Source organism: Ranitomeya variabilis, chromosome 6 (assembly GCF_051348905.1).
Source record: "Ranitomeya variabilis isolate aRanVar5 chromosome 6, aRanVar5.hap1, whole genome shotgun sequence".
In the NCBI taxonomy this organism is placed as follows: domain Eukaryota; kingdom Metazoa; phylum Chordata; class Amphibia; order Anura; family Dendrobatidae; genus Ranitomeya; species Ranitomeya variabilis.
Genome location: NC_135237.1, coordinates 122,364,365 through 122,384,155, shown reverse-complemented (window position 1 = coordinate 122,384,155; position 19,791 = coordinate 122,364,365). Strand labels below are relative to the sequence as shown.

The 19,791-nt window shown below is 45.3% G+C and overlaps 1 protein-coding gene across 1 annotated transcript in view; it reads left to right on the top strand.

Annotated features, from left to right (window-relative positions):
* The window catches only part of GADL1 (glutamate decarboxylase like 1), a 503,402-nt gene that overhangs the window by 235,623 nt on the left and 247,988 nt on the right, over positions 1-19,791 (top strand). Inside the window, exon 6 of the mRNA XM_077268963.1 lies at positions 5,995-6,110. Coding sequence (XP_077125078.1) covers positions 5,995-6,110 — 116 coding nt within the window. The remainder of the gene's footprint in view (positions 1-5,994; positions 6,111-19,791) is intronic.

Here is a 19,791-nt window from a genome sequence, read left to right as displayed (position 1 = left end):
CTACTCCACCGTGTCATGTGCTGCTCCATCCTGTCATGTGCTGCTCCACCGTGTCATGTGCTGCTCCATCCTGCGCCCCCATCCTGTCATGTGCCACTCCACCGTGTCATGTGCTGCTCCATCCTCATCCCCATCCTGTCATGTGCTCCCATCCTGCGCCCCCATCCTATCACGTGCTGCTCCATCCTGCGCCCCCATCAGTGCGGGCGGCTGTGCTGAGTGCGGGCGGCTGTGCTGAGTGCGGGCGGCTGTGCTGAGTGCGGGCGGCTGGATGTGGCTGTGCTGAGTGCGGGCGGCTGTATGTGACGTGGCTGTGCTGGGTGCGGGCGGCTGTGCTGGGTGCGGCAGCTGTGCTGGGTGCAGCGGCTGTGCTGGGTGCAGCGGCTGTGTGTGGCTGTAGGCGGCTGTGCGTGGCTGTGCTGGGTGCGGCGGCTGTGCGTGGCTGTGGGCGGCTGTGCTGGCTGTGCTGGGTGCGGCGGCTGTCCGTGGCTGTAGGCGGCTGTGGGCGGCTGTGCGTGGCTGTGCTGGGTGCGGAGGCTGTGCGTGGCTGTGGCGGCTGTGCGTGGCTGTGCTGGGTGCGGCGGCTGTGCTGGGTGCGGCGGATGTGCTGGGTGCGGCGGCTGTGCTGGGTGCGGCGGCTGTGGGTGGCTGTGCTGGGTGCAGCGGCTGTGCTGGGTGCGGCGGCTGTGCGTGGCTGTGGGCGGCTGTGCGTGGCTGTGGGCGGCTGTGCTGGGTGCGGCGGCTGTGCTGGGTGCGGCGGCTGTCCGTGGCTGTGGGCGGCTGTGCGTGGCTGTGGGCGGCTGTGGGAGGCTGTGCTGGGTGCGGCGGCTGTGCATGGCTGTGCTGGGTGCGGCGGATGTGCTGGGTGCTGCGGCTGTGGGTGGCTGTGCTGGGTGCGGCGGCTGTGCGTGGCTGTGCTGGGTGCGGCGGCTGTGGTCGGCTGTACTGGGTGCGGCGGCTGTGCGTGGCTGTGGGCGGCTGTGCTGGGTGCGGCGGCTGTGCGTGGCTGTGGTCGGCTGTGCTGGGTGCGGCGGCTGTGCGTGGCTGTGGGCGGCTGTGCTGGGTGCGGCGGCTGTGCGTGGCTGTGGTCGGCTGTGCTGGGTGCGGCGGCTGTGCGTGGCTGTGGGCGGCTGTGCGTGGCTGTGGGCGGCTGTGCTGGGTGCGGCGGCTGTGCGTGGCTGTGGTCGGCTGTGCTGGGTGCGGCGGCTGTGCGTGGCTGTGGGCGGCTGTGCGTGGCTGTGGGCGGCTGTGCTGGGTGCGGCGGCTGTGTGTGGCTGTGGGCGGCTGTGCTGGGTGCGGCGGCTGTGCTGGGTGCGGCGGCTGTCCGTGGCTGTGGGCGGCTGTGCGTGGCTGTGGGAGGCTGTGCTGGGTGCGGCGGCTGTGCGTGGCTGTGCTGGGTGCGGCGGCTGTGGTCGGCTGTGCTGGGTGCGGCGGCTGTGCGTGGCTATGGGTGGCTGTGGGCGGCTGTGCTGGGTGCGGCGGCTGTGGTCGGCTGTGCTGGGTGCGGCGGCTGTGCGTGGCTGTGGGCGGCTGTGCGTCGCTGTGGGCGGCTGTGCTGGGTGCGGCGGCTGTGCGTGGCTGTGGGCGGCTGTGCGTCGCTGTGGGCGGCTGTGCTGGGTGCGGCGGCTGTGCGTGGCTGTGGATGGCTGTGCTGGGTGCGGCGGCTGTGCGTGGCTGTGGGCGGCTGTGCTGGGTGCGGCGGCTGTGCGTGGCTGTGGTCGGCTGTGCTGGGTGCGGCGGCTGTGCGTGGCTGTGGGCGGCTGTGCGTGGCTGTGGGCGGCTGTGCTGGGTGCGGCGGCTGTGCATGGCTGTGGTCGGCTGTGCTGGGTGCGGCGGCTGTGCGTGGCTATGGGTGGCTGTGCGTGGCTGTGGGCGGCTGTGCTGGGTGCGGTGGCTGTGCGTGGCTGTGGGCGCCTGTGCATGGCTGTGGGCGCCTGTGCGTGGCTATGGTCGGCTGTGCTGGGTGCGGCGGCTGTGCGTTGCTGTGGGCGGCTGTGCTGGGTGCGGCCATTTTCTTGGTCCTGCTCCCGGAGTCGGCGCCTGCGCAGTCCGCGCTTTCCGGCGCCATTTTCTTGAAGACACTGCAATGTGTCTTCAAGAAAATGGCGCCGGAAAGCGCGGACTGCGCAGGCGCCGATTCCGGGAGCAGGGGGACAGTCACGGCCCGGAAGCGCGTCGGTGGAACGGGTCAGGTAAGTATACTCACCCTCCGCCTCCTGGCTCGTCCCTGCTTGTCCGGTGGAGATCGCGGTGTGCGTTCAGCGCTTACGCATACCGCGATCTCCTGGGAGCGTCGCTCTGTGCGGTCCAGACTGCGCCGGCGCTTGCGCTTGCGCAGTCTATAGAGGCTTCGGACAGAGTGACGCTCCCAGCGTTATATTATAGATGAGGGTGTTACCAGTATGAGACATGTAGATCAGGAGAGCTGACTATAAGTCATTATATGTCTCACCCTGGCATCTCCCCCTTTAATTTAAAATAATCTCTGAATGCAGATTATCATGCAGATCAGTGTCCGTCCCATAAATCTTAACAGCTCATTTACATATTAAGAAAAATGTGGATTTCTCTGGAAAAAGATATCGGATCATAGATATTAAGGTATCATTTTATTCAGCTTCCTATGACCCACAAGCGCATATAAATAACCTGAGAGGGTTGCTCCTACTGACAGATTCCCTTTAATACATGATTTCCGTTTCACATCTAAAACCATAGGAATAATTGTTTTATTACTGACTTGTGGAATTTGTATTGCATCCTTTTCTAATTTTTGATTACTGTTTTTTATTAATGTAAAAGTCAACATATTCTGTTCTTAATAGTTTTAGCGGGTTTGTTTTGTGACATATATGTAGTCAGATATCACCTGCTTTTTAGCTCAGTTAGTATTTAGCACCATTTGTGCTTGGTCCATTGCTATGAGTAGATACATTAGAAACATGAAAGTTGATCAGAAATACTATGTCTTCCATTGTGGATTTGTAATTGTTACGAATAAAGCATGAACTTTTTTAACTCTCAATGCTGGACTCAACAAAAAAATCTTCGAAGCTTTAACTTGGCCTTCAACAGAGGTTGAGACCTTGAAGGGAATGCCATTTGCTAGCATGGGTGAGTAATCAGTGAACGTATTATTTTGATATAATTATTGATGTCAGGGCTGTATGTACAGTGTATACGTCAAGATATTATACTGTGGACAGAGCCTAACACAATAGTGACTGAACTATGAATCCTTATTAAAGCATCAGCTATATTGGCCTTATTCAGTTTTATAATTTTAATTCCTATAGTTTTAGAGATATATGATAAACATGGTGGTCATTAAATTAGTCCTGCAAAGTTTTTAACTTGAATCTGTCACCAGTTCCTGGCAAACTCATCTGAGAAAAGCATGATGAATGGGCAAAGACCCTCACTCCAGGGATATATCACTTATTGCACTGATTGTTGTCGTTTTGCTATAAACTCTACTGCAGATCTATCTGAATGCTGCTCACTGTATCACCCGGTCTGCACTACTGATTGGCAGCTTCCTGTGAACACTGTGCATTGACAGAAAGCTGCCTACAACTGGTTAAGACAGGGTTATACAGAGCTGATGAATATGGAAAAGTAAGTGACACATTACAGGAATCTGGGTGTTAGGACAGTGCTGGGGTCCCTGCATGAGTCCCGCTTGCAGCGCCCCAGAGTCCTGGTCATTGCAGTACTGATGCTCCGCCGCTAAGGGGGGTGTTGGTATGTCTGATGGCACTGAAGGAGTTCGCCTGACCAGGTATCACAGACACCAATACACTTCACAGTCTGGCCTCCAGGGGGAGCTAAGGGTGCTATGTATTAGGCCACTCCTCTCAATCTGGTAAAACTGGGGGTTAGATAGGAAGTTAGTAAGAAGCTGACTGGGTTGGAACCAAGCAACATCCTGTGGTAGAGGGTGTTGCAGGGGAAGATTCAGGGGGGTCCCTGTCAGGGGTGGGATCCTGACAGAGGCCTAGCGAACAGAAAGAACGTTACGGGACCGCGCCTGCACTTCATTGCGGCGGTACCCCAAGAAAGGACAAGAAGCGAGGTTTATTGTGAAGAGTGAGAAATAAGATCAACGCAAACAAGTAGATAACACCAGTAGGAGTCATGCTGCAAGACCGATGCAACATCCTACTGAGGCGCGTAGCCGGTGGCCGGAAATGCCGAGGAAGTATTGAGCTCCAAGCCTTACTTCAAACCTACGGCAGGACAGTCAGTTATAGGCGGGCTGTCTCACCTAAATCACCTAAGCAGACATAGGGGGCAACAGTTGGAGAGGGGCAACTCTAGGGTCCTGGAAGACCTCCAGGCCTACCCGTCATATGGGTGCGTCCTAGCCATATCATCTGGGGGGACGGAGAAGAACATCAGAATCAGTTGTGAGGGAACTTCAGAAACAGACACAACAGTTGTTAGGACTATCCCGTGGTGCTAATCTGGGAAGGACTACAACACACAAGCGCTAGAAGGTAGGCACAGATTTCCACCTGCAAAGGGAACTCTGGAGGTGCCATCGGACCGGCCGGTCTCAGACAGCCCTGTTAACCGTACTCCGGGTTGAGGATCCTGAAGCCTTCAGTAAAGAGGTAAAGAGACTGCAACCTGGTGTCCTCGTTATTCATCGCGACCTGCACCACACCACAACATTATCAACTTTCACTGGACGCCCCTCAGCAGGGTCACGGACTGGGTCTAGCCACCGTGACACTCCCAGAACCGAGACAGAGAGGCCCGGTACCGGGTACCCCTCGGCCCTGCGGCAGTGGGGACGCTCCACGCTCCTCCTCTAGGCAGGGCACGCTCCCTAAGGGGGCAGAATGTCCCTAGCCATTAGCTGGGAGACATCAGGTATTTAAGGCACCCTCCGCTATAAAAGGTGCCTTAGCTACGCTAGTACATTACTGTTGTACACATCTGTCTAAGTAGTTAGGTCCCTGTCACCATGCTCTCTCATTCTGATTTTGTCCACCCTATCTGTACCTGATCCTAATCTAGTCCTTCCCATACCAACTTCTGATCCTGACCCACCTGGTCTGCACCTATTACTGCCTCCCTCATCCATCTAGTCTTAACCAGATCCTGTGTTCCTGTAACCTGTCTTGTCTATTCCTGTGTTCCAGTTCTATTCCTGTCTACCAGCAGTTCAGTATCCATTATCCGGCTACCTTTTTCCTGGCTGTCCTGACTCTCCAAGTCCATCCCTACTCCCTACACCCCTTAGGGGGTCAGTTACTGCGAATCTGGGGTCTGTCCTGGAGTGGTTCCTGGCGTTCACCTGGGTCCAATTCCTGTACCATGTCCTGTCTATTCCTATGTTCCAGTTCCAGCCCTGTCTACCAGATGTGCAGTATCTATTATCCTGCTATCTTGTTCCTGGCCGTCCTGACTCTCCAAGTCCATCCCTACTTCCCTACACCCCCTAGGGGGTCAGTTACTGTGACTCTGGGGTCTGTCCTGGAGTGGTTCCTGGCATCCCCCTGGGTCCAATTCCTGTACCATGTCCTGTCTATTCCTGTGTTCCAGTTCCAGCCCTGTCTACCAGATGTGCAGTATCCATTATCCTGCTACCTTGTTCCTGGCTGTCCTGACTCTCTAAATCCATCCTTGCTTCCCTACACCCCCTAGGGGGGCAGTTACTGCGGCTTCAGGGTCTATCCTGGAGTGGTACCTGGCGTCCACCTGGGTCCAATTCTAACCACCCTATGAGGTGGTCACTTAGTTATTCCTTTCCAGGCTCTCCCGGTACAGTGGTTTCACAATCACGCACGTTACACAGGGTCTCTGTCTCTACATCATGATACTCTCAGATTAGATGTCAAATACCTTCATCCATGTTCCATTTAATTTTTTTAAAATATAAAGAATTTCCTGACTTGATCTGGCGGCAGCATTATGGTGAAAATAAAATTATACTGTGACCTCCATGCATGAACCCATGTAAAATGTTTTCTAATTAATCTCTAGGTGGCTCTGTATCCAATATGTATGCTGTAAATTTAGCGAGGTACAAGTTCTGTCCTGACATAAAAGAGAATGGGCTGTCAAGTGTTCCCCGACTTGTGATGTTTACTTCAGAAGAGGTATGATGTGAATCTTAGACCAAAATAATTAGAAAATTACCAATCAAAATTCATCATCTGTTATGTGTATAGTAAGACAATTTTCCATTTTGTATGACAAATAAAAATAAATAAAAAAATAGAAGTGAAGCAGATCTCCATTGCTGTAGGCAGAAACAATGATCTCAGTTCATAAAATGCAATAGGTGTTTTTGTAATTCAAAAACTGAAAGTTGCCTATCTTGGATTGGTGCAAAGATAGCTGCAGCTCCTCAAAATTACAGCAAGTAGCCCAGTAAGTGACCCAACAATGGAATCAGGGTTTCTGTCCCTATTTTATGCTGAACTCAGATGGGACAACCTAAACCTAGTGACTTAGTCCTTATATTTATAGGATATCTAATTTTGTAAGCATATTAGAAGTATGTTAACTTTTAATTGATATGATTTTTTTTTTGTTTAGGGTAATGCATAAAGCACTTCTGCTATTTTTACAGTGGTCTTCATTACAATTTATAGAGGATAGAGGGTATTACTTAATTAGACAATTCAAGAATAGTGTACAGATTTATACAATGTAAATCTTTTTTATGACTATCAAAACATTAATATATCACATTCTAGGTATCCGGGTTGGGAACATAACCAATTTAAGTGACCGCCCCAATTGAATGAGAAGAATAAAGAGGTGGAGTACTCCTATAAACTATCAAAACATGTGAACCCACCACTAATGGAGTAGCCACAAACCACTAAAGAGAATAACAAGTTTTTTAATCAAATAAGGTTAAAATAACCATACATGCAGAGTATTGTGGTCCAGTAAGGAGGAAGAGGAACATGGAGAGACATCAATGTCCAGTATAGAGCAGAAAAAAGCATGACTGCATCAGAATTAGGTTAAAATAATGCAGAAAGCAGGTGCCAGAAGTCTATATAATACATGTAGATATTGGTCCCAAAGACCCACAAATATGCATGTTCAACAGAAAGATGCAAAGGTAAATGCCAATAGCTTAGCTTACACATGGTGTAAAGTAATAGATGTGCTCTCCAGGCAGCCCCGACGTCCGTTTTGCATAGTTGATTTCTCAAAGGGTTGTCGCGTAATTGCTTTTGCAAGGTATTTCATGCTGAACTCAGATAGGACAACATAAACCTGGTGACTCAGTCCTTATCTTTATAGGATAAATCTCATTTTTAAACATCGTGAAAGTATGTTAACTTTTAGTGTATATGATTTTTTTTGTGTAGGCTAATGCATAAAGCAATTTTTTTGCGGTCTTCATTACAATTCATAGAGGGCATAACTTGGTGGTGGAACCACTGTGCCATGATCCAAGGAGAGCCTAGAGGGGTATGACTAGATGCTTCACTAAGTCCGACCTCGGATGCGTGATGGCTGACAATATCACGATCCGAGGAGAAACGCAGTGAGGCGGGACCATGTGCTACTCCAGCACTGTCCTCAGGTAGATGGCAGCTGACTCACAAGAGACCGGATGCAGGAGCAGCCAGGGATGGTAGACTTGGCAAGCAAAGGTGGGCATGGCTGGTAGACAGCCAGGTGGACATGGCTGATAGGAAGGTGGGCACAGCTGATAAGCAGGCTGGCAGGCATGGCTGATAGACAGGCAGGCGGGTACGCCTGATAGGCCACCTGGTGGGCATGGCTGATAGACAGGCATGTATACAGGAATACAAGCACTGAGACCTAAGGACTAACATGTTTTAAGTACAAACCTACAACATTGCACAGGCACCTCCTACCTGGTAGAGGTGCCTTAAATAATAAGTGTTCCCCAACTATTGGCTAGGGACACTATAGAGGCTAGGACCGCTTATCTGCTTTAAGCATAGTGCCTGGGGATTTGCGAGCAGACCCCGGACAGCTGCAGGAGAAAGAGGATGGAGCACGGGACACTGGTGGTGATTACATTGGCATCTCTGTTTGGGAGGGAGGCGGAGTGCAAAGACTCCTGAGCCATGACACGGACAACAGGAGAAGGAGGTGTGGGGTCGTGGCAGTGAAAGCGTCGGCATCTCTGCCAAGGAAGGGGGTGCAGAAATGCCAGTGTTATTATTATTATTACTATTATTGTTTATTGTTGTAGCGTTGTTTATTCCATGGCGCTTTACATGTGAGGAGGGGTATACATAATAAAAAACAAGTACAATAATCTTAAACAATACAAGTCACAACTGGTACAGGAGGAGAGAGGACCCTGCCCATGAGGGCTCACACTCTACAAGGGATGGGTGAGGATAAAGTGAGGGTAGAGCTGGTCGTGCAGCGGTTTGGTGGATCAGCGGTTACTGCAGGTTGTAGGCTTGTTGGAAGAGGTGGGTCTTCAGGTTCTTTTTGACGTTTTCGACGGTAGGTGAAAGTCTGATATGTTGTGGTAGAGAGTTCCAGAGTAGGGGTGATGCGCGAGAGAAGAGGGGAGTAGAGAAGGAGATATTGTGTTACAGGTAAGCCTTTTATATTGTCTTATAGCTTTGATAATAGAGGGCTAGGGGTGTGTTTTAGTCGTCTTAATGTCATGATTTCCCAGATGGTTTCAGTGATTTTGTTGCCAAAGTTGAGTAATATAAAAAGATCACCTCTGCGTCTAAATGACTGATTTAGACTGTTAAAGGAATCTGTCACTAGTTTTTTGCTACCCATCTGAGAGCAGCATGATGTAGAGACCCTAAATCCAGTAATGTATTACTTACTGGGCTACTTGCTGCAGTTTGATAAAATCACTGTTTTATCTGCTACAATTTTCGGAATACTGAGCTCTGTATGATGCCATGCACGTCACTGATTACCAGCTTTTTACATGCATTGTGTATGGGTAGAAAGCTGCCAATCAGTGGTAGAAGTGGGGTTATAGAGAGCTCATGAATATGGAGAACTACTTGAGAGCAGGTTTACTAGTCCTCTAGTGAGAATCTATTGCTGATAAAATAGTTTTATCAAAACTGCATCAAGCAGCCCATTATGCTACTCTCAGATTAGGTGGCAAACACTATGTGACAGATTCCATTTAATGCAAAAGTTTAGCTGCCAGTCACAGCCACTCTCTTACTTCTGATCACCAGTGCTCAACTGGGTATCCTGCAGGAAGCACAAACCATAGATAACGTACATGTCTGACATTTATGAGAGAGAAGGTAAAAGAATGTCCCAGCTAAAACAATGCACTAGGCTGTATTTGGTTACGGGACTCAAGGATGCACAGCTATGTCTTGGTCTACAGGTTCACATTGGGCATAACTCAGTCTGTTCATTAAGAAAGCAACATTTAGTGCTCAATGAATGGAATACTAAATGTCACAACCGAACACTAAATGTTATAGTCACCTTTTTTATGTGATTTTCTGTATTTTCATACTTAATCCAGCATATATCACAATAATGTTACATTATTTTCATTTTTACTGTTTTGCAAATTTATATCTCTAAAACATTTCTGCTGTCCCCTCATCTTTGCAATATTGATAGCACTTGATGTACTTAATTACTCCGGTTGAATTGAATTAAGTCCTAATAAAATGAATGATGTCTAATGAATACGAATGAACAGGACAAATGTAATTTGTTAAACAGAACATACAAAAGACTAAATTTAGTTTGATCAGAACGGACAGCTATATTTCCAGTGCTCCTAAAAGGTATTTAATTGCTTAGGTTCATTCTTTCTTTACTATTTAGTAACAGTAAATTGTCATGGATAAACAATATGTCATAACAAGAAGAAACCTTTAGAATTAATAAAACATAAGGTAAAACAATGCAAAGTGACTATTCTCCATTCTTCTAAATTACAAATGTATCATAGCTGCAAAGACAAATTGTTTAAAATTAAAGGAGTTGTGCAGTCTAAAGCTACAAGTCTGCAGCACTCTATGTGACTGCAGACTTGTAAATACTATGCACAATACGCACTGTGAATATTCTCTAGCGCCAGGAGTGGGTGACTACAAGTATGCAATATGCATACCCCTGGCTACATTCCGACTAGTGTATTGAGCGAGACCAGAACAGTCTAGTTGGATTGTGGCCGGGAGTATGCATATCGCATATTTGTGCTTACATGACCAACCATTCCCAGTGACTGCAACAAAGAATCCTCACAGCACATAGTGTGCACGATGTGAGGATTCACAAGTCTGCAGTCACATAGAATGAAGGCAGACTTGTAGTTTATGACTGGACAACCCCTCTAAAGGTAAATTATCTATCATTCATATCCACCTAGTGGTTCGACTGCAAGATCCCCTTACTGATAGGTAGAATGGGGAAAGTTTATCCCTATCAGAATGTAGTGACAGTGGACCTACTCAACAGCCTCTCCATTTGTTCACTATGGGCAGGGCTGTTGGCAAAAAGTCATCCACGGGCATGCGCACTGTGATTCCATGTTAGATGGTTTCTGAGTTCCTGAGTCCGTGGATCCTTAGTGATATGCAAGTTATCCGGCATCCTATAGATAAGTAACGTTCAATTGTTCCATTCTGCACCATAGTTGAGGTCCCTATGTATGTTTGTTCAGTGTGGGAGGAAGCAAATGTACCTAAAATAAGCTCATACACGCTCAGGGAAAACGACAAAAATGCTTGAACATTACTAAGCACTGCAGGAATATAGTTGTGCAGTTATTGGTGCTTTATTCACATCACCATGAACTGTAGATTACATTTGGGGTGTGCTAATGCCCCTATGCAGGAGGAATGCTGCATCTGGGCAGGATAGGCAGGTCCTTGTGCTTAGTTAGAGCCAAACCCAAATCTCAATGCTACAAGGTAACATTGCTATGTCCTTTGAGACATTAACCATTAAAGCATAACGGGGAAAATGTACTTTCTAATTATAAATTTCTGACATATTTTGAGCACACGTAACTAGTCATATTATATATTTCAAAAATGCCAAATTCAATGTCCTAAATTAAAGTTAATAATCCATCATGGTAGTGAAATCCCATCATTCTCTTTACAAATGTAAAAGGGTTGCCAAATTTTGTATTTTTTTTTGGCTTAGGCTGGTTTCACATTTGCGGTTGTGTCCGCAGCATTTCTGACGCACAGATCTGCATGCGTCTTGATTTCCTATCTTTAACATTGTAGACGCAGGTGCATGCGTTTGAATGTGTTCACCCACGTTTGCTTACACATGCGTTTTTTCGCTGTGTGCGGCGGGGTGCGGCTGACACACCATGTTGGAATTTTTGAGGAGGCAAATTTCCATCAAATATGCGCGGGCATGCGCATGCGGATGAGTGCATTAAAAAAACGCATTACTGTCTATGGGAACGCATGCGTACGTACTGTATGTCTTTGTGTATGCATGCGTTCGATGCGCTGGCATACTTCGGACTGCACATGTCCAGGAACTGATTTAGACACACCCATTGAGACACGCCCTCCTGGAAATATCAAATGCATGCACATAAAAAGCGCAAAAGCATGTAAAAACACATGCAAACGCTGCATTTTTTTGCAGTCATGTGTAAGCTGATGTGGATAAAAAATGCTGCGTTATCATGCTTTTTGCATGTGTTTTTGCATATGTTTGTGGTTGCAAAACATAGACGCAAATGTGAAACTAGCCTTAGACAGACTCTGTTTCCATGCACATATTGATATACAGCTCTGGCAAAAATTAAGAGACTACTGCAAAATGTTCAAAATGTAACTTGTTCTTTTAGTCTATAAACTTCTCACAATATGTCTCTGAATTTCCAAGCAATACATTTTGTATTTTTTCTGAAAAGGAGAAATGGTCAAAATTAAAAAACAAACAGTGCTTTCAGAACTCAACTAATGCAAAGAAAACAAGTTCATAATCATTTAGAAACAACAATACTAATGTTTTAACTCAGGAAGAGTTCAGAAATCAATATTTTGTGGAATAACCATGATTTTTAATCACAGCTTTCATGCGTCTTGGCATGCTTTCCACCAGTCTTTCACACTGCTCCTGGCACAAAAATGTAAGAAGTTCTTTGTTTGATGGCTTGTGACTATCCATCTTCCTCTTGATTCCATTCCAGAGGTTTTCAATGGGGTTCAGGTCTGGAGATTGGGCTGCCCATGACAGGGTTTTGATGTGGTGGTCTCTTAATTTTTGCCAGAGCTGTACATGTGTCTCCAGAAGCATGAGCTAGGCACAATGCAATGCACTGGATATTACAATATAAAGATTTACAATTTTCACTCAGCAACATCTGTTGTTGCTTCTGTTTTGTAGAACACCCATAGAGTCAAAATTGGCATTACATTGGAGAAAAATTCCCAGATGGGTGTAATTTCTAAAATGGGGTCACTTGGGAGAGTATTCTGCTCATCAGGCAGTTAGGGGTTCTGGATTTGGGGTTCATAAACTATTCTTCAAAATCAGGGCTCCAAAAGTCAAATAGTGCTTCTTTTCTCAAGAGTCTTGCCATGTTGTTAAGAAGTACTATATAGCAACACATGGGGAATTGACATAACAAGCAGAAATTGTGTGACAAATTTTGGTGTAACTTTTATCCATTTCCTTTTGTGACAATGAACAATCTGGGGTTAAAACAATTTTTTTTTTAATTTAAAATTGAACTATTTTTTTTACTGCCCAATGGTATAACATTCTGTAACATATCTGTGGCTTCAACATGATCACCAATCGTTGAATTCAAATGGAAATAATTAAGAAAAATAGTACAGTGGATAATACAGACTTGTAAAGTTCAAATAGAATTACATTTACCCAACTCTAGCCATAAAAATACTGATTTAGAGAGTAACTTTGTTTGCCTACTTTTACCATGACTTAAATGAAAGAACAAGAATGAAAAAATACCTTGTCTTTAAGCCGTTAAAAACTGATGACCCATTATGTTTAACCCCTTCCCGACATTTGACGTACTATCCCGTCGAGGTGGGGTGGGCCCGTATGACCGCCGACGGGATAGTACGTCATCACCGATCAGCGGCGCTCACGGGGGGAGCGCGGCCGATCGCGGCCGGGTGTCAGCTGCATATCGCAGCTGACATCCGGCACTATGTGCCAGGAGCGGTCACGGACCGCCCCCGGCACATTAACCCCCGGCACACCGCGATCAAACATGATCGCAGTGTACCGGCGGTATAGGGAAGCATCGCGCAGGGAGGGGGCTCCCTGCGGGCTTCCCTGAGACCCCCGGAGCAACGCGATGTGATCGCGTTGCTGCGAGGGTCTCCTACCTCCTTCCTGGCTGCAGGTCCCGGATCCAAGATGGCCGCGGCATCCGGGTCCTGCAGGGAAGGAGGTGGCTTACCGAGTGTCTGCTCAGAGCAGACACTTGGTAAGCCTGCAGCCCTGCACAGCAGATCGTCGATCTGGCAGAGTGCTGTGCACACTGCCAGATCAATGATCTGTGATGTCCCCCCCTGGGACAAAGTAAAAAAGTTAAAAAAAATTTTTTCCACATGTGTAAAAAAAAAAAAAAAAAAAATCCTAAATAAATAATAATAAAAAAAAATGTATTATTCCCATAAATACATTTCTTTATCTAAATAAAAAAAACAAAACAATAAAAGTACACATATTTAGTATCGCCGCGTCCGTAACGACCCAACCTATAAAACTGCCCCACTAGTTAACCCCTTCAGTAAACACCGTAAGAAAAAAAAAAAAAAAACGAGGCAAAAAACAACGCTTTATTACCATACCGCCGAACAAAAAGTGGAATAACACGCGATCAAAAAGACTGATATAAATATCCATGGTACCGCTGAAAACGTCATCTTGTCCCGCAAAAAACAAGCCGCCATACAACATTATCAGCAAAAAAATAAAAAAGTTATAGTCCTGAGAATAAAGCGATACGAAAATAATTATTTTTTCTATATTTTAGTTTTTATCGTATAAAAGCGCCAAAACATAAAAAAATGATATAAATGAGATATCGCTGTAATCGTACTGACCCGACGAATAAAACTGCTTTATCAATTTTACCAAACGCGGAACGGTATAAACGCCTCCCCCAAAAGAAATTCATGAATAGCTGGTTTTTGGTCATTCTGCCTCACAAAAATCGGAATAAAAAGCGATCAAAAACGGTCACGTGTCCGAAAATGTTACCAATAAAAACGTCAACTCGTCCCGCAAAAAACAAGACCTCACATGACTCTGTGGAGCAAAATGTGGAAAAATTATAGGTCTCAAAATGTGGAGACGCAAAAACTTTTTTGCTATAAAAAGCGTCGCTGGTTTCACACTTGCGTTTTTGTCTGCAGCGTTTTTTGCACAAAAAACGCATGCATTTTTTCCCTATATTTAACATTGAAAACGCATGCGGTTTTTTTGTACGCGTTTGGTCGCGTTTTCAAACGCATGCGTTTTTTTTCTGCATGCGTTCATTTTCAGAAATACAACCTGCAGTATTTTCTTGCGTTTTTAAGCACATGCGTTTGTTTGCGTTAAAAACGCATGCATTTAAACACACTGAAAAGCCACCCACCACCATCAAGGTGATAAAGGGATCCAAACCCTAACCCTAACTCTACCCCTAACCTCACCCCTAACCGTTTAATGAACATTTTCTGACAGTCATAGTGCCACGTATTTCAGTGCCACGTATTTCAGTGCCACGTATTTCAGTGCCACGTGTTTCAGTGCCACGTATTTCAGTGCCACGTATTTCAGTGCCACGTATCACATATTTCAGTGCCACGTATCACGTATTTCAGTGCCACGTATCACGTATTTCAGTGCCACGTATTTTAGTACCACGTATTTCAGTGCCACGTATTTCAGTGCCACGTATTTCAGTGCCACGTATTTCAGTGCCACGTATTTCAGTGCCACGTATTTCAGTGCCACGTATTTCAGTGCCACGTATTTCAGTGCCACGTATCACGTATTTCAGTGCCACGTGTTTCAGTGCCACGTATTTAAGTGCCACGTATCACGTATTTCAGTGCCACGTATTTCAGTGCCACGTATTTCAGTGCCACGTATTTCAGTGCCACGTATTTCAGTGCCACGTATTTCAGTGCCACGTATTTCAGTGCCACGTATCACGTATTTCAGTGCCACGTGTTTCAGTGCCACGTATTTAAGTGCCACGTATCACGTATTTCAGTGCCACGTATTTCAGTGCCACGTATTTCAGTGCCACGTATTTCAGTGCCACGTATTTCAGTGCCACGTATTTCAGTGCCACGTATTTCAGTGCCACGTATCACGTATTTCAGTGCCACGTGTTTCAGTGCCACGTATTTAAGTGCCACGTATCACGTATTTCAGTGCCACGTATTTCAGTGCCACGTATTTCAGTGCCACGTATTTCAGTCACGTTTAGGGTTAGGGTTAGGGGTAGGGTTAGGGTTAGGGTTAGGGCTAGGGTTGGAGGTAAAGTTAGGGTTGGGGCTAAAGTTAGGGTTGGGGCTAAAGTTAGGGTTAGGGTTTGGATTACATTTACGTTTGGATTAGGGTTGGGATTAGAATTATGGGTGTGTCAGGGCTAGGGGTGTGGTTAGGGTTACCGTTGGGATTAGGGTTAGGGGTGTGTTTGGGTTAGGGTTTCAGGTAGAATTGGGGAGTTTCCACTGTCCAGGCACATCAGGGGCTCTACAAGCGCGACATGGCGTCCAATCTCAATTCCAGCCAATTCTGTGTTGAAAAAGTAAAACAGTGCTCCTTCCCTTCCGAGCTCTCCCGTGCGCCCAAAAAGGGGTTTACCCCAACATATGTGTTATCAGCGTACTCGGGACAAATTGAACAACAACTTCTGGGGTCCAAGTTCTCTTGTTATCCTTAGGAAAATAAAAATTTGGGGGGCTAAAAATCATTTTTGTGGGAAAAAAAAGATGTTTTATTTTCACGGCTCTGCGTTATAAACTGTAGTGAAACACTTGGGGGTTCAAAGTTCTCACAACACATCTAGATAAGTTCCTTGGGAGGTCTAGTTTCCAATATGGGGTCACTTGTGGGGGGTTTGTACTGTTTGGGTACATCAGGGGCTCTGCAAATGCAACGTGACGCCTGCAGACCAATCCATTTAAGGCTGCATTCCAAATGGCGCTCCTTCCCTTCCGAGCTCTGTCATGCACCCAAACAGTGGTTCCCCCCCACATATGGGGTATCAGCGTACTCAGGACAAATTGGACAACAACTTTTGGGGTCTAATTTATCCTGTTACCCTTGTGAAAATACAAAACTGGGGGCTAAAAAATCATTTTTGTGAAAAAAAAAAAGAATTTTTATTTTCACGGCTTTGCGCTATAAACTTTAGTGAAACACTTGGGGGTTCAAAGTTCTCAAAACACATCTAGATAAGTTCTTTGGGAGGTCTAGTTTCCAATATGGGGTCACTTGTGGGGGGTTTGTACTGTTTGGGTACATCAGGGGCTCTGCAAATGCAACGTGACGGCTGCTGACCAATCCATTTAAGTCTGCATTCCAAATGGCGCTCCTTCCCTTCCGAGCTCTGTCATGCGCCCAAACAGTGGTTCCCCCCCACATATGGGGTATCAGCGTACTCAGGACAAATTGGAAAACAAATTTTGGGGTCCAATTTATTCTGTTACCCTTGTAAAAATACAAAGCTGGGTGCTAAAAAATCATTTTTGAGAAAAAAAATAAAAATTATTTTCACGGCTCTGCGTTATAATCTGTAGTGAAACACTTGGGGGTTCAAAGCTCTCAAAACACATCTAGATAAGTTCCTTAGGGGGTCTACTTTCCAAAATGGTGTCACTTGTAGGGAGTTTCAATGTTTAGGCACATCAGGGGCTCTCCAAACGCAACATGGCGTCCCATCTCAATTCCAGTCAATTTTGCATTGAAAAGTCAAATGGCGCTCCTTCCCTTCCAAGCTCTGCCATGCGCCCAAACAATGGTTTACACCCACATATGGGGTATCAGCGTACTCAGGACAAATTGCACAACATTTTTTGGGGTCCAATTTCTTCTCTTACCCTTGGGAAAATAAAAAATTGGGGGCGAAAAGATCATTTTTGTGAAAAAATATGATTTTTTATTTTTACGGCTCTGCATTATAAACTTCTGTGAAGCACTTGGTGGGTCAAAGTGCTCACCACACATCAAGATAAGTTCCTTAGGGGGTCTACTTTCCAAAATGGTGTCACTTGTAGGGGGTTTCAGTGTTTAGGCACATCAGGGGCTCTCCAAACGCAACATGGCGTCCCATCTCAATTCCAGTCAATTTTGCATTGAAAAGTCAAATGGCGCTCCTTCCCTTCCAAGCTCTGCCATGCGCCCAAACAATGGTTTACACCCACATATGGGGTATCAGCGTACTCAGGACAAATTGCACAACATTTTTTGGGGTCCAATTTCTTCTCTTACCCTTGGGAAAATAAAAAATTGGGGGCGAAAAGATCATTTTTGTGAAAAAATATGATTTTTTATTTTTACGGCTCTGCATTATAAACTTCTGTGAAGCACTTGGTGGGTCAAAGTGCTCACCACACATCAAGATAAGTTCCTTAGGGGGTCTACTTTCCAAAATGGTGTCACTTGTAGGGGGTTTCAGTGTTTAGGCACATCAGGGGCTCTCCAAACGCAACATGGCGTCCCATCTCAATTCCAGTCAATTTTGCATTGAAAAGTCAAATGGCGCTCCTTCCCTTCCAAGCTCTGCCATGCGCCCAAACAATGGTTTACACCCACATATGGGGTATCAGCGTACTCAGGACAAATTGCACAACATTTTTTGGGGTCCAATTTCTTCTCTTACCCTTGGGAAAATAAAAAATTGGGGGCGAAAAGATCATTTTTGTGAAAAAATATGATTTTTTATTTTTACGGCTCTGCATTATAAACTTCTGTGAAGCACTTGGTGGGTCAAAGTGCTCACCACACATCTAGATAAGTTCCTTAGGGGGTCTACTTTCCAAAATGGTGTCACTTGTAGGGAGTTTCAATGTTTAGGCACATCAGGGGCTCTCCAAACGCAACATGGCGTCCCATCTCAATTCCAGTCAATTTTGCATTGAAAAGTCAAATGGCGCTCCTTCCCTTCCAAGCTCTGCCATGCGCCCAAACAATGGTTTACACCCACATATGGGGTATCATCGTACTCAGGACAAATTGCACAACATTTTTTGGGGTCCAATTTCTTCTCTTACCCTTGGGAAAATAAAAAATTGGGGGCAAAAAGATCATTTTTGTGAAAAAATATGATTTTTTATTTTTACGGCTCTGCATTATAAACTTCTGTGAAGCACTTGGTGGGTCAAAGTGCTCACCACACATCAAGATAAGTTCCTTAGGGGGTCTACTTTCCAAAATGGTGTCACTTGTAGGGGGTTTCAGTGTTTAGGCACATCAGGGGCTCTCCAAACGCAACATGGCGTCCCATCTCAATTCCAGTCAATTTTGCATTGAAAAGTCAAATGGCGCTCCTTTCCTTCCGAGCTCTGCCATACGCCCAAACAGTGGTTTACCCTCACATATGGGGTATCAGCGTACTCAGGACAAATTGTACAACAACTTTGGGGGTCCATTTTCTCCTGTTACCCTTGGTAAAATAAAACAAATTGGAGCTGAAATAAATTGTGTGTGAAAAAAAGTTAAATGCTCATTTTTATTTAAACATTCAAAAAATTCCTGTGAAACACCTGAAGGGTTAATAAACTTCTTGAATGTGGTTTTGAGCACCTTGAGGGGTGCAGTTTTTAGAATGGTGTCACACTTGAGTATTTTCTATCATATAGACCCCTCAAAATGACTTCAAATGAGATGTGGTCCCTAAAAAAAAATGGTGTTGTAAAAATGAGAAATTGCTGGTCAACTTTTAACCCTTATAACTCCGTCACAAAAAAAAATTTTGGTTCCAAAATTGTACTGATGTAAAGTAGACATGTGGGAAATGTTACTTATTAAGTATTTTGCGTGACATATGTCTGTGATTTAAGGGCATAAAAATTCAAAGTTGGAAAATTGCGAAATTTTCAAAATTTTCGCCAAATATTCGTTTTTTTCACAAATAAATGCAAGTTATATCGAATAAATTTTACCACTAACATGAAGTACAATATGTCACGAGAAAACAATGTCAGAATCGCCAAGATCCGTCAAAGCGTTCCAGAGTTATAGCCTCATAAAGGGACAGTGGTCAGAATTGTAAAAATTGGCCCGGTCATTAACGTGCAAACCACCCTTGGGGGTGAAGGGGTTAAAGTGCATATTTTTATAATTTTTGTATTTTTTCTGTCTGAGAACAAGATGAAAAATGTGTTTCACAACAGTGTATTACATATGTATTCTATAAGTTTGTTGGACATTGATATTGGTTGTACTAAAAATATTTTAAAAGGTCAAAAAACCTCTGATGGCATTGCACCATTTACTTAAATGTATCTTGTAAACCAGAAAGGAACAGGTAACTTATCAAAAGTTACTCATGGTATAGAATTCATTTTATACTATCCAGGAAAATGTCAAGCCTATTTAACAGAGAAAACTAAATAATTTGAAATTTAAATTTGTCAAATTTTCAACAAAATTTTCATTTGAAGCAATTAATAAACACCGAATTGCAAGCGCTGCAAAGCGTTTAATTGCCCACAAAAAAAATGTGTAACATTCTGAGGACTAGAAATGTGTTGAACTCTTTTGAGGATTTACACTGCGCTAACAAACATTTCAGCCTTCTTAAATTGTAAAAATGTCCCAAAAAATACCTCAGATGTTCAGTTTATTAGTATTTATAGACAAGAGATG